Source organism: Mercenaria mercenaria, chromosome 6 (assembly GCF_021730395.1).
Source record: "Mercenaria mercenaria strain notata chromosome 6, MADL_Memer_1, whole genome shotgun sequence".
Lineage (NCBI taxonomy): Eukaryota > Metazoa > Mollusca > Bivalvia > Venerida > Veneridae > Mercenaria > Mercenaria mercenaria.
Genome location: NC_069366.1, coordinates 71,529,261 through 71,543,705, shown reverse-complemented (window position 1 = coordinate 71,543,705; position 14,445 = coordinate 71,529,261). Strand labels below are relative to the sequence as shown.

General features: G+C 35.1%; 1 protein-coding gene across 8 annotated transcripts in view; it reads left to right on the top strand.

The window, feature by feature from the left end:
- LOC123548643 (endothelin-converting enzyme 1-like) overlaps positions 1–14,445 on the top strand; it is a 73,215-nt gene that overhangs the window by 8,775 nt on the left and 49,995 nt on the right. Inside the window, exons 1-2 of one of the 8 annotated variants that reach the window (XM_053546285.1) lie at positions 4,247–4,386; positions 13,310–13,560. In XM_053546285.1, the coding sequence (XP_053402260.1) occupies positions 13,410–13,560 (151 nt within the window). In that variant the 5' untranslated portion in view covers positions 4,247–4,386; positions 13,310–13,409. The other 7 variants (XM_053546287.1, XM_053546288.1, XM_053546289.1 and 4 more) reach the window with 7 other exon arrangements.

The window sequence follows — 14,445 nt, the reverse complement described above, 5'->3', positions numbered from 1 at the left end:
ATAAGAAGATACAGAATACAAGAAGCTAAAGATTTCATTGGAGATTTCCTAACAGAAATATGCAGAATAAGTTTGGACGCAACAGGACAGTCACAAGTTATCATGCTCTGTCACCTCAGCAATTACAGCTTGGTGTGGATATCTCGAACGAATTGAAATAATCTCACATGGAACGCTCAGTCACTAAATAATCAGTGATAATCAGACATTTAAAAGTTGTCATTTGACATTCAGTATTCTGACTTTCAATATTCAGATATTCTGGCATTTCACATTTTTAGCTCGACTATTCGAAAATAAGTAGAGCTATCCTACTCGCCACGGCGTCGGCGTCACACCTTGGTTAAGTTTTTCGTACCAGTTCATATTTTGACAAAGTCTTTTAAGATAAAGCTTTGAAACTTTCAACACTTGTTTACCATCACCATGGCCAGTTATAGGCAAGAGTACATAACTCCATCAGGGATTTTGGCTGAATTATGGCCCCTTTCGACTTAGAAATCTTGGTTAAGTTTTTCGTACCAGTTCATATTTAGACAAAGTCTTTTGAGATAAAGCTTTGAAACTTTCAACACTTGTTTACCATCACCATGTCCAGTTATAGGCAAGAGCACATAACTCCATCAAGGATTTTGGCTGAATTATGGCCCTTTTTTAATTAGAAATCTGGGTTAATATTTCGTACCAGTTCATATTTTGACAAAGTCTTTTAAGATAAAGCTTTGAAACTTTCAACACTTGTTTACCATCACCATGGCCAGTTGTAGGCAAGAGTACATAACTCCATCAGGGATTTTGGCTGAATTATGGCCCCTTTCAACTTAGAAATCTTTGTTAAGTTTTTGGTACCAGTTCATATTTAGACAAAGTCTTTTGAGATAAAGCTTTGAAACTTTCAACACCTGTTTACCCAACACCATGTCCAGTTATAGGCAAGAGTACATAACTTAATCAGGGATTTTGGCTGAATTATGGCCCCTTTTGACTTAGAAATCTTGGTTAAGTTTTTCGTACCAGTTCATATTTTTTGTAAAGTGTTTGACATATGGCTTTGAAACTTTTATCGCTTGTTTAGTATAATAGTCTCTATCTTTAGGAAAGAGAACATATTAACTCTGTCATCTATTCTGGCTGAATTATGGTCCTTTTTGGACTTTGAAATTGGTTCTGTTTTCATACAAGTCCATGTTTTGTCAAAACTATTTGACATATGGCTTTTAAACTTTAAACACTTGCTTATCATTATGATTTACATCTGTAGGCAAGAGTGCATAACTATTTTGACTGAATTATGGCCCTTTTTGGACTGAAATTGGCTCATATATTGCCATTTAGTGCAAGACTTATCAAAATCAAAGTAATACAGGAACATTGTTTGTCTAATCTATTTATTTCTTTTGTCTGAATATCCGTGGAAATATTTTGACCCCATTCTTCAATCAATTCTTCGAATAGTCGAGCGCGCTGTCATCAGACAGCTCTTGTTATACTATGAAAGCTTTTTTCGATGTCTAAATGGATACTATCAAAGCAGTATAGCATATATTCAATTTGACACACATGATAAAGTCAGTTAACATTGTACCCTGATGAAAAGAAATAGCTTTGCTTTCACTTTGCAAGATTAAATTGATTTACAATCCAATATTATCCAGAAAAAGGTGCTTCATCATTTTAATGCTGAATGTTTACATGCCGAACCACCATTTTGTTCCAGAATTGAAAGTATCAATTAAATTTAATCAGTGGTAGACGAATAAATGAGCCGTGCCATGAGAAAACCAACATAATGGCTTTGCGACCAGCATGGATCCAGACCAGCCTGCGCATCCGCGCAGTCTGGTCAGGATCCATGCTGTTCGCTTTCAAAGCCTAATGGAATTAGAGAAACTAATAGCGAACAGCATGGATCCTGACCAGACTGCACGGATGCGCAGGCTGGTCTTGATCCATGCTGGTCGCAAAGCCATTATGTTGGTTTTCTCATGGCACGGCTCAAATATTTCCTGCTAATTAGATTCATTGTTATTCTGATTTATTTTTGTCATGATTATATATTTTCGATTTGTATCCTTTATCATTTCTAAAGGTGTCTTTTAAAAAAACTGAAAGATCATTAACATTGTCTTCTCACTGTATGGGACTGAAGTCACATGAAGTCAAGGTTAAGTTAAAACAGCTGGATTACAGCAACAATACAAACCCAAAAAGTCAACATCAGTTACAGAGTGGTCACAGCAGTTTGAAGGAGCACAGACGAAAGGTTCAATTTGACAAAAACACACACAATTGCAAATGGGAAACAGAGTCAGTGGTGGGTTATTGCTTTGGATTTGTGCCAAATTACTCAGAAATACTGGAAGATGATAAAAACAAACATTTAAATACACTTAGAAGTTAGTTTTTAATTGCATGACTTATACATTATAAGGTATTTACGAAGGATGGAGACAATGTGTGTTTCAGTGGTTATTGCAGCTGAGCTGCTGGGAGGCTTAGATACATGTATCATGATCAGGAATAAAATTTGTAACACTCGGTTTTCCGCATATTACTACTTTGTTTATTTTTATAAATATTTAGCAGTCTGGATCAGTTTGGAGAGATTCCCTCAGTTCCTTTTTCTTAACTGTCAACATCAAAAAGGAACATAAACTATTTAACCCCAATTTCACATCTAAGTACCTGTATTTTTCAAGGAACATTAAGATCTTGAAACAGACTCCCATTATGTCCAGTGGCAATAATATAGTTATGATACTAGTGATTTTGCAGTTTAAGCATTTTTGTCTTCACTTTGCCTCTAGCAACTGTAACGTAAATGTAAACTTTATTCAAATTACTAAGTGCCAAGGGTTTGAAGGAATGGAGCTCTGTAGGTTATAACACACTAAATAGTTATTGTTCTTTATTCTATATAAAATTGACCTATTTCCAATGGCCGCAGCTCACATCAGGACCCATTTTAAATGTCTGTAAACTACATTTTCTTGAAGAATATTGTCGGTGCTAAATAAAAATCAAAAGAAAAGTGGGGGTTGATGCAAGAAAAATAATTTCAGTCAAACACACAAACTGCAAAATCAGCTAAAAAATGAGACCCCAAATTATACTGGTGGTGTATGATCTAAGTTTCCATGAAAATTTTTGTCATGTTGTTATTTCATGATCAAAATGCTATCTACATGTCAAGCATAAATCTGTCATGTGATTTTACCAAAAAAATTGCAAAGAAAATAAGGAAAATAGCTCTACACAGCAAAAAAACTGAGGACTATTTGTATCCGCCATCATGCGACTACCATTTTTTTTCACGCCATTTTTCTATTTAGTGTCTGTATGCCTGTAACAGTACCATTTTTCACATCTTTGGTATGAAGAAGCCAGCCAGAACTTTGTCTGATCTGCTGAATTAAACTATAGTCATGTAACTTTCAAAGATTTTATGATGACTCATCTTTTAAAGGGGAGCCTTCATGGCCGAGTGGTTAAGGTTGTTTACTTTGAAGGTTGATGATACGACCCAGGTTTCCACCTATGCCTAAAATGACTTAAATTTTCTGTGTTGAACTTTGAAGAGTGGAGAAGACTCATGTTTTAAGGAATGCCATCTGTAGTTTTAACCCTTAGCCTGCTGCAGGCGAATTTAACAGCCTTTGCAAACAGCTTGGAACCAGATCAGACGCCGATTAAATCGGCGTCTGATCAGGTTCCAAGCTGTTTGCTACTCTGACAATATTTCTTCCAATTTTGGAGCAAATTGAATGAACTTTACAATTTTAGCAGACGACATTTCCAGCAGAGGACAATTTATCTAGCATGCTAAAGGTTAAACACTATATCCTGACATTGTAATTTTGACAAACATAATTTTGAAAAATATTTTCCTTTTTCATAATGTTTACATGTATTAATGTAATTTACATACCTGGATATCCCATACACAGTGAGTATCAGTTTCACTTTAAACCCGGCAAATAAAACAAACCTATTTACACCTGTAAATTTTTTTCTTAATTTACAAAACTGCTTAAGGAAAAACAACATTAAGAGATGTCTAAGATACATATGAATGAATCTGTTTAGGGAATATTAAATGGTTTGAATTTAAAAAAGCTACTATGAAAATACATAATACAAATGTATTCATGGAAGTATCTTTTGAAATTTTTGTTTAGTGCTGAAGAATGAAGCCGAAGCACTCAGAATGGCAGCCGCTAGACTTGGTAGATAAGGAAGCAATACAGCCACTGCGATCGTTCAACAGTCGTGTAGCATCTGGGGACAGCCGTTATTACACGCTTGACGCAGATCAGCAGGTTGACTATGATTCCGAGCTAGACAATGACAGTGTTGATGATGATCATGTGGAATTTATAGGAAAAGGTAAATGATATAATTGTGGATTTTGTAAATTTCTAGGATTTTTTGTGGAAAATATGTAGAAATTTATAGGAAAAGTTGAGCAATTTTTTGTAGATCATATTATTATAAATTTATTTTAAGGAAAAGATACACTTGATTACTTTAGTACTTAAGAAAGTTTTGTGGAACATAACAGATTTATGGTAAACACTTTTCATGAAATTTAATGGTGTTGCATTTCTAGTATCTGAGGCCAAATCGTCTTGAAGTAAAAGGTACACACTAGTCTTGTTGATTTGTTGAATTTGTAGGACATTTTGTGGAATGTGTTGAATAGATAGGAAAAGTTATTATTTTCAGCTCGACTATTTGAAGAATAAAAAGAGCTATCCTATTCACCATGGCGACGGTGTCGGCATCACACCTTGGTTAAGTTTTCCAGACTAGTCTACATTTTGACACAAACTTTTTTAGATAAAGCTTTGAAACTTCCAACACCTGCGTACCACCACAATGTCCAGCTTTAGACAGGATAAAATTCCATCATTGACTTTGAATTTATAATGGCCCTTTTTCACTTACAAATCTTGGTTAAGTTTTTCGTACCAATTAGATATTTCATGTAAACTGTTTGACATATGGCTTTGAAACTTTTATCACTTGTCTGTTATAACAGTCTCTCTGTAGGCAAGAGTCGTAACTCTGTTGAATATTTTGACTGAATTATGGCCCTTTTTGGACTTAGAAATTGGTTCAATTTTCGTACAAGTCCACATTTGTCAAAACTATTTGACATGTGGCTTTGAAACTTTGAACGCTTGTTTATCATCATGATCTCTATCAGTAGGCAAGAGTACATAACTCTGTCAACTGTTTTGACTTTATTATGGTCCTTTTTGCACTTGGAAATCAGTTAAATTTTTCGTACCAGTCCATATTTTGTCTAACCTGTTTGTCATATGGCTTTAAATCATTGACCACTTTTTAACCATTATAGTAAACATTATTTATTTTGTAGGCAAGACTGCATAGCTAGGACAAGGATTTTGGCTCAGTTATGGCCCTTTTTTGACATAGAAATTAGTTAAGTTTGGCATACCATTCTATATTTTGTCTAAACTGTTTAATATATATGCCTTCGAGACTTTGAAAATTTCTTCTTTTGTTTGAAAATGGCTGGTAATATTTTGACCCCATACTTACATCAGTTCTTCAAATAGTCGAGCATGCTGTCAACAGACAGCTCTTGTTATGCAGTAATGTTTGTTATATCACACTTAATGTAAAGAAAAGAGTACACATTTTTTTTGCAGAACATGTTAATAAATTAAATTTTGTAATAGATGCCAAGCCCTATATTTAAACTTTCAGTAAGATGTTATATATAAGGAATAAATACCTTGTTTGTGACAATGTGCATGGAGATATATTGTTTAGTTTTACTGTTGATATCCTACACTGTAGCTGCATGTTAATAGCATTTTTAACTTTTTATTTTGTGGGGCATGTGCTTGCTTTAGCTTTAACCATATGAGCCGTGCCATGGGAAAACCAACATAGTGGGTGTGCGACCAGCATGGATCCAGACCAGCCTGCGCATCCGCGCAGTCTGGTCAGGCTCCATGCTGTTCGCTTTTAAAGCCTATTGGAATTGGAGAAACTGTTAGCGAACAGCATAGATCCTGACCAGACTGCGCGGATGCGCAGGCTGGTCTGGATCCATGCTGGTCGCACACCCACTACGTTGGTTTTCTCATGGCACGGCTCAATTATTATTGTGATGTATCTGCAGATGCTATTTCTCATAAAATTATATTAAACAAGGTACAAGTTTACAGTTACACTTATTATAAATACGCTGAAATTGTTTAATATTGTGGGCATAAAATTGCATTGTTTTGATTAAGAATAGCTATTTTCTGGGGTAGGAATTTGTGGATTTTAATTTTAGTATGTAAAAATGAAATGGGAATTTTACTTGTTTGTCGAGATTTGATTTTGTAGATTGACTCAATAGCAAAATCCACAAACATTAGCCCCCATGAATAATAATGATTACATTGAATATCCAAATACTGGTTATATAGGACAAAAAGACTATGTCACATTCTAACTTAAAGTCAATAATTGAATTTAGTAACATCAAAAATAGGCATGTATTTAAAGAATTTCTCCTTCATTACCTTTAAAATGTCACAATAAGCTTTATGCCTTCAGATTGGCAGACCTCAACTGGTTCCAGCCTTTAACAAAGAGGTCATTTTGAATTTGACAGCCTTGTTGGCATTTTGTGATTGAAATCAGTAAGTTTTTGTCGATAGGAGCTAGGACTTAGATTAAATGCATGTATACAAGTGATAGTCACTTTTTAAATGCAATATTAATATGTCATTCAAGTACATGTATCTGATAACTTCTCCATGTGAATCTGTATTTCTCCTCCACATATATGTGATATCTTCTTCACATGTATCTGTTAACTTCTTGGCATTGAATGAATGATTTTGTACAAACATTGTCTAATTGTCACAGAGAACATAATCCATGCCCGGGATCTAACTCATGGCCTTATGATCTGTACCTGTTGATCTAGCCCTCCAGTCTGTCAAAAATGTTGTTTGAATCTAAATTTACATACCACAATAACATATCATTTGATTTCAACCAAGTACATTGATTGGAAAAAACAAATTTTGTAATTAAATTTCTGTTTCAGATGAAAACACCTGTATTTAAACAGTCACAGTATAAATATAGCCTGTAGATATAATATACAGTCAGTATTATAATGCATGAAATGGTTGAACAGTTGCTATATTAAGGTTATGGAAAACTAGGATATAAATTGTAGAAATTTGTGACATATAATGTAGGAAATTACTATCAGTTTTGTCCAATGATGACCTTTTTAAGTTGTACATATAGATAGTACTTATACTAATTTATTTATATTATAATTCATACTGTTGAGGTGGTATGTGGTAAACAAAATTGAGGTTTATGAAAGGATATACTTAAGGTGTATTTTTCAAAATGGATCCTGTATTTATTGCTTTTTCAAATGTAAAATAGGTTTAATGGAGTAATGTGTATTCAGATCAGGATATAAAACACTGCAGGTTTAATCTTCAAGTAAGAGGAGTAAAATAACAAACAGGAAATAATTTTTTGCGGCTGGATTAAATATTGGTGAACATGTTTTTGTATCATTGTAGATTTCAATGGATTTTTACTTTTTGTGTCTATATGGTTTAAATCATTTCATTTTTAGTTGATTTAAGTTACTTTCAAAGTGTTTTATGTGTGTGGTGTTAAGAGTATAGACATGAAATCTTTCAGGTACACTGTGCGTAAATATTTTTGAATCAGCATTACACCTAAAACATCAAGAGGAATTTATACAAATATAATTATGTTAGTTAAATATACTAATATAACTGTCTGCATGGGGACTTTAGTTTCATCCCACTGACAGAACAAAATGTTACTTCACAGAGATAATAGTACTAAAAACATATAGTTTCAAAGTAATTCTTTCCTTTGTTAGGTGACAGAGCTATTAGGCAGATGGTCCGGTGTCCATTGTCAGTCATCAGTCTTCCACAATTTGCAGAAACCTATAACTGATCAGAATTACACTTATCTTGGTCTTTCACTTGGTCCTTTTTTGGTTGCCATTACAGCTAAATCACGGGTACTAAACAGTGCCTGCGGTACTGACTGTGCCGACGAGGATTGAAGGCACTTCTCTTCCTGTACCGCAGGTACTTCGTCAATGTTTACAAAACGAGCGAGATCGGTGAGTGATTTTTGTCATTTTTGTCATTTTGTTACTGCATGAACCATTTTTTTTCAAAAATCGGGGAATGTAGCGGGGTGTAGATGTATCTTATCTACATATCCGTGCTAAAATTTGTGGCAAAAGATCAATTTCCTAGAAACGTAAGGACAAATAAGTTGGGAATGAAACGTGATTTTTTCACATCAGTGACTGTTTAGACTCGATTTCTTTTCGCTGACCCAAACGATGTTGTCTCTGCCGTCGTAAATTATATTTATAAATGACATGTGATCTGCTAAATCATAAAATGTGTCCAGAAAATTCCGAATTTGAACGTTATGCCAATTTTGGAAAAGTGCCGCAGGCATTTCGACGATGCCGCAGCCCCTTCCAGGTGCCGCAGGCACTTTCAAAAAGTATCGGGACATAAATTTGGCCGAAACTAGACAAATGGAAGACTGTGACAGAGAAACAGAAGGGCAGAAACTAAATGCACCCATGATACTGTAGTAAATTGACTTTATAGTTGTAAAATAAAAGGGACCAAACCTTTGTAACGCTTTAAATATCAATCCATTATGGTGGTATAGGCTATATACCAATAAAAATTTTCAGATAAAATTCAGCTACTTCAGAACAATTTTGTTACAGTTTCTAGATTTTCACTCCGTCGTAGACCTATTTTCCACAAGATACCCGTACATTTCCTTCAAGTAAACGAAAAGAAAAAGGGATGTTTAATAGTATGCAGTGAAATGCAAGTCAACTGAAGTCAGGTACCCTCATATTGCCGCATTTCAGAAAGCGGTCAGCAGAATAAAAACCCTACTTTGTTTTTATGTAAAACAACTGGAAAACATGCGAGTATTAGCATGAAAAGTGTCCTATTTTATTTAAAATTCAGTCCACGAGTGAAATAATGCTCATTTGGCTCCCGAATTACGCGCAATTGCGCGAAAAATGGAAAACTTAGGATCTATTTACTAGAGACACACCACGGAAGCACAGTTTTGGCCGAATTACTGCATTATAACCTCTGCCATGAGTTAGGCAGGTAGCTGTCGCGATACCTCAAGAACTTACCGTGATAAAGCGAAGTTTTCTAATAAGAGTCTCAATAGTCAGAAGTTTCCTGTAAATATTATTGCGATGATTCACATTATAATCACGATACCATTTGTGTAAGAGCCCATTGTGGACAGCTAACACTTACTAGCTAGACAGTTATTTCGGTATAAAATCCGAAACTATATTGATGTTGAAATTTTCTGTAGTTATTTTAATAGCCTAATGTTGCCTGGAAATGTTAAGTATATCTACAAAAAAAAAAAAAAAAAATATATATATATATATATATATATATATTGTAAAAATGTTTTCAGAAAAATGGAGAACTTATATAAGTATAGCTCATAAACGATCAAACAGGAGAATTTTTACATGTACTTAAAAACCTATTCGTTTCCTGCAAACAAAACTTTGAAAAAAAAGAATAACATATCGGGCAGCATAGGACGGAGAGAGAAGGCAATTTTCAAAAAAGCATAATGTTTGGGAAATTAACTGACTGGAACAATCGTGTACTAGAGTTTAAGATTACCCGCGAAGTTAAACCGATTGCTATACTTTTTTATATTTGTGAATATAAAATATAATCGTACGAATGCAAGTTATTTGAGATTTGGTTAGTTATGGGCCAAATTTATGAAACTTTTAGAAGTGCCTGCGGCACCTCGAAGGGGCTGCGGCACTTTTTCAAAATTGGCATAACGTTTAAATTCGGAATTTTCTGGACACATTTTATGTTTTAGCAGATCACATGTCATTTATAAATATGATTTACGACGGCAGAGACGGCATCGTTTTGGTCAGCGAAAAGAAATGAGTCTAAACAGTCACTGATGTGAAAAAAACACGTTTCATTCCAAACTTATTTGTCCTTACGTTTCTAGGAATTTGATCTTTTGCAACAAATTTAAGCATGGGTATGTAGACAAGATACATTTACACCCCGCTACATTCCCCGATTTTTGAAAAAATGCTTCATGCAGTTACAAAATGATAAAAATAACAAAAATCACTCACCGATCTCGCTCGTTTTGTAAACATTGACGAAGTACCTGCGGTACAGGAAGCGAAGTGCCTTCAATCCTCGTCGGCACAGGCAGTGCCGCAGGCACTGTTTAGTACCCGTGTAAATAGAATTTTTTAAAAACAACTTCTTTTCATGAATCACATGATGGATCTAACCTGGTCTAAAGCATAATTATAAGATTTTCTCTTGTTTTGGTTAAAACGGGGGCACTTAGCCCCTTTAGGGTGGGGGCTGCTATAGCTAAAAATAGAAATGCAAATATTGCAAGTTATTAGGAGATTTGGTTAGTTATGGGCCAAATTTATGCCCAGATACTTCGAGAAGTGCCTGTGGCACCTCGAAGGGGCTGCAGCATCATTGAAATGCCTGTGGCACTTTTCCAAAATCGGCATAACGTTTAAATTCGGAATTTTCTGGACACATTTTATGTTTTGGCAGATCGCATGTCATATATAGATATAATTTATGCTGGCAGAGACGATATGGTTTGGGTCAGCGAAAAGAAATGAGTCTAAACAGTCACTGATGTGAAAAAATTCACGTTTCATTCTCAACTTATTTGTCCTTGCGTTTCTAGGAAATGGATCATTTGCCACAAAATTTAGCATGGATATGTACATAAGATACATCTACACCCCGCTACATTCCCCGATTTGTGAAAAAATGCTCCAAGCAGTAACAAAATGACAAAAATCACTCACCAGTCTCGCTTGATTTGTAAACATTGGCGAAGTACCTGCAGTACCGGAAGTGAAGTGCTTTCATTCCTCGTCCGCACAGGTGGTACCACAGGCACTGTTTAGTACCTGTGAATGTGCAGTTTCATAAATGGATCTTTTTGAAAAATGATGTTTAACCTATTATGTATATATGTACAATGTAACAAGCAAACAAATTAATATAAATAGGGAAGTTAGAGTTTTGAATAAAAAAAACAAAGAAACCTTACAAGGACCACTTACAAAATTTGTCACTGAGAAGCTATAAATATAGCAGTAAACTTTTAGCATGCGGATATAGCTTACAGCATTTGTAATTGATAAGCTAAGTGGTAAACAACATAGATAAAAAGATTAAGATGTGTGCAGAAATTGCTGCAATTTTGATTTTGCAAACAAATTCCGAATAATAAAAACAACATGTTAAGTTTATGTAAGAGTCACATTTATATGTTTAACAATGAGAATGCAGTAACTGTTGCTTTCAAATGGAAAACACTCAACAGTATTACAATAATCATTATTATATAGACTGACACTGAAAACCTTGTGAAGCAGCAGTTTTTCTGTTTCCCCTACCGGTGGAATACCAGAGGGAATTATTGGAATGCCTCCGTCTGTCAGTCCATCTGTAAATCTGGATCCTGCAACTTCTCAAAAAGTATTCCAAATAGGTTCATAAAACTTGGTATGTGTATAGAGGGCAATGTGTAGATGATGCACATACATGACATATGCTTGTATGTCATTATTGAAGGTCAAGTAAAAATTGTTTCTGCCCTATAACTTTTATTTGCATTGATTGATTATCTGAGTTAACTCCCATGATGAGACAATGTGTCAGGTACGTGATATATTCTTCTAGGTCAATCCTAGGTCAAGGTCGCTATTGAAATTAAAAGTTTTATATCAGTAGGGGACTTCTGTATTGCTACTGCAATAACTGTTCACTGTCTTGTTTTTTAGCTCACCTGAGCACGAAGTGCTCAAAGGTGAGCTTTAGTGATCACCCTGTGTCCGGCGTCCGTCGTCGTCCATCGTCCGTCCGTCCGTCCGTCCGTCGTCAACAATTTGACTGTTAACACTCTAGAGGTCACATTTTTGGCCCAATCTTAATGAAACTTGGTCAGAATGTTACCCTCCATAAAATCTTGGACGAGTTCGATATTGGGTCATCTGGGTTCAAAAACTAGGTCACCAGGTCAAATCAAAGGAAAAGCTTAACACTCTAGAGGTCACAATTTTGACCCAATCTTAATAAAACTTGGTCAGAATGTTACCCTCCATAAAGTCTTGGACGAGTTCGATATTGGGTCATCTGGGGTCAAAAACTAGGTCACCAGGTCAAATCAAAGGAAAAGCTTGTTAACACTCTAGAGGACACATTTTTGGCCCAATCTTAATGAAACTTGGTCAGAATGTTACCCTCCATAAAATCTTGGATGAGTTCGATATTGGGTCATCTGGGGTCAAAAACTAGGTCACCAGGTCAAATCAAAGGAAAAGCTTGTTAACACTCTAGAGGTCACAATTTTGGCCCAATCTTAATGAAACTTAGTCAGAATGTTATCCTTATAAAGTCTTGGATGAGTTTGATATTGGGTCATCTGGGGTCAAAAACTAGGTCACCAGGTCAAATCAAAGGAAAAGCTTGTTAACACTGTAGAGGCCGCATTTATGACTATATCTTCATGAAACTTGGTCAGAATGTTAATATTGATGATCTTAAGGTCCAGTTTGAATCTGGGTCATGTAGGATTAAAAACTAGGTCACCTGGTCAAATCAAAGGAAAAGCTAGTTAACACTGTAGAGGCCACATTTATGACCATATCTTAATGAAACTTGGTCAGAATGTTTATCTTGATGCTCTTTAGGTCAAGTTTAAACCTGGGTCAGCTTCGGTCAAAAACTAGGTCACTAGGTTAAATCAAAGGAAAAGCTTGTTAACACTAAAGAGGCCACATTTATGACTGTATCTTCATGAAACTTAGAATGTTAAACTTGATGATCTTTAGGTCAAGTTCGAATCTGGGTCATGTTGGGTCAAAAACTAGGTCACGGGGTCAAATCAAAAGAAAAGCTAGTTAACACTGTAGAGGCCACATTTATGAACATATCTTGATGAAACTTGGTCAGAATGTTAATCTTGATGATCTTTAGGTCAATAGGTCAGGTGAGCGATACAGGGCCTTCATGGCCCTCTTGTTATTGAGATGTTAAGACCTTGTATACAGAAATTGAATTCTGGTTGTTTGCGAATCCAAAATATGTCAGCATCACAGCCTTCTGTCACTTTTGCTCTATTCTAGCTAAATGTTTTTATTTCTTATTATGTTTTGTTTTTACAGTTTTATTAGAGAAACAGCACAAAGTGATAATAATTCAGTATTAATTCCCTTATGAACAAAAACCATTAACTAACTTAAACATGACTGTTATGTTGCCACAATGAATGAGGATAAAAGTGATCTAGTAGGAAATATAGCAACAGAATATGAAAATGGTGATAGTTCCCTAGAAAAAAAAGCACGCAATAGAATGGTGGCGGAGGGATACAAATACCATGTTCTAGAAGATAAAGGAGAGCCAGGTATATTAGGTATACACTCATACACTTTGTTTGCTTTTTCTTAGCTCACCTGAGCACGAAGTGCTGAAGATGAGCTTTTGTGATCGCCCTGTGTCTGTCGTCCGTTGTCGTCAACAATTTAACTGTTAACACTCTAGAGATTACAATTTTGGCCAAATCTTAATGAAACTTGGTCAGAATGTTTTTTTGAAGTTTTGACAATGGATTTATACTCAGGTGTTCTGGGTATATATATATATTAGCTCGTTGTTTCTTGAATCCATTTTTATTTGAAATTCAAACACGATCCGCAGCAATTGCTATATAAACATATAGCGAAATCGCCTATACATGAATCTACGATAAAATATGGCCGGCTGTTACATTTCACCCCCCTATGATTGTAACATAATAGATTCTACTTCAGTTCCGTTACATGCGAATTATTTCAGGGCCAAACAGTTGAAAACAACATTACAAGAAACATAAATATAATAAAAAGTCATACTGACTTATGTGTAGGTCCGTAAACACGTTCTGATCTCTACAAGCGAATTCAGTTAGCTCAATTATGATTCAGCGGTGACGTCATAAATGTATGACATAAAGTATGACGTCATAATGATGTGACGTCATATAAAAGTTAAGCTGGTCACTCGTAACACAGGGTCAACTCGCCTAATTTGATGATTCTGTTAATTAGTTTGCGAGCTGTTAGATTACTAATTTATGAGTACTTCTCAAAATTCTGATAAAAAAGAAACAAATATCTATACGTTCCATTGGCTATGCAACACTTTCTAACCATAGGGGATAAATTGTAACGGCATACGACCCGAATGACGTATTGCACTGAAAATGTAGTACTGTAAAATGCGAATTATTTGCGTTGTTAGAATTGAAATAATAAATATG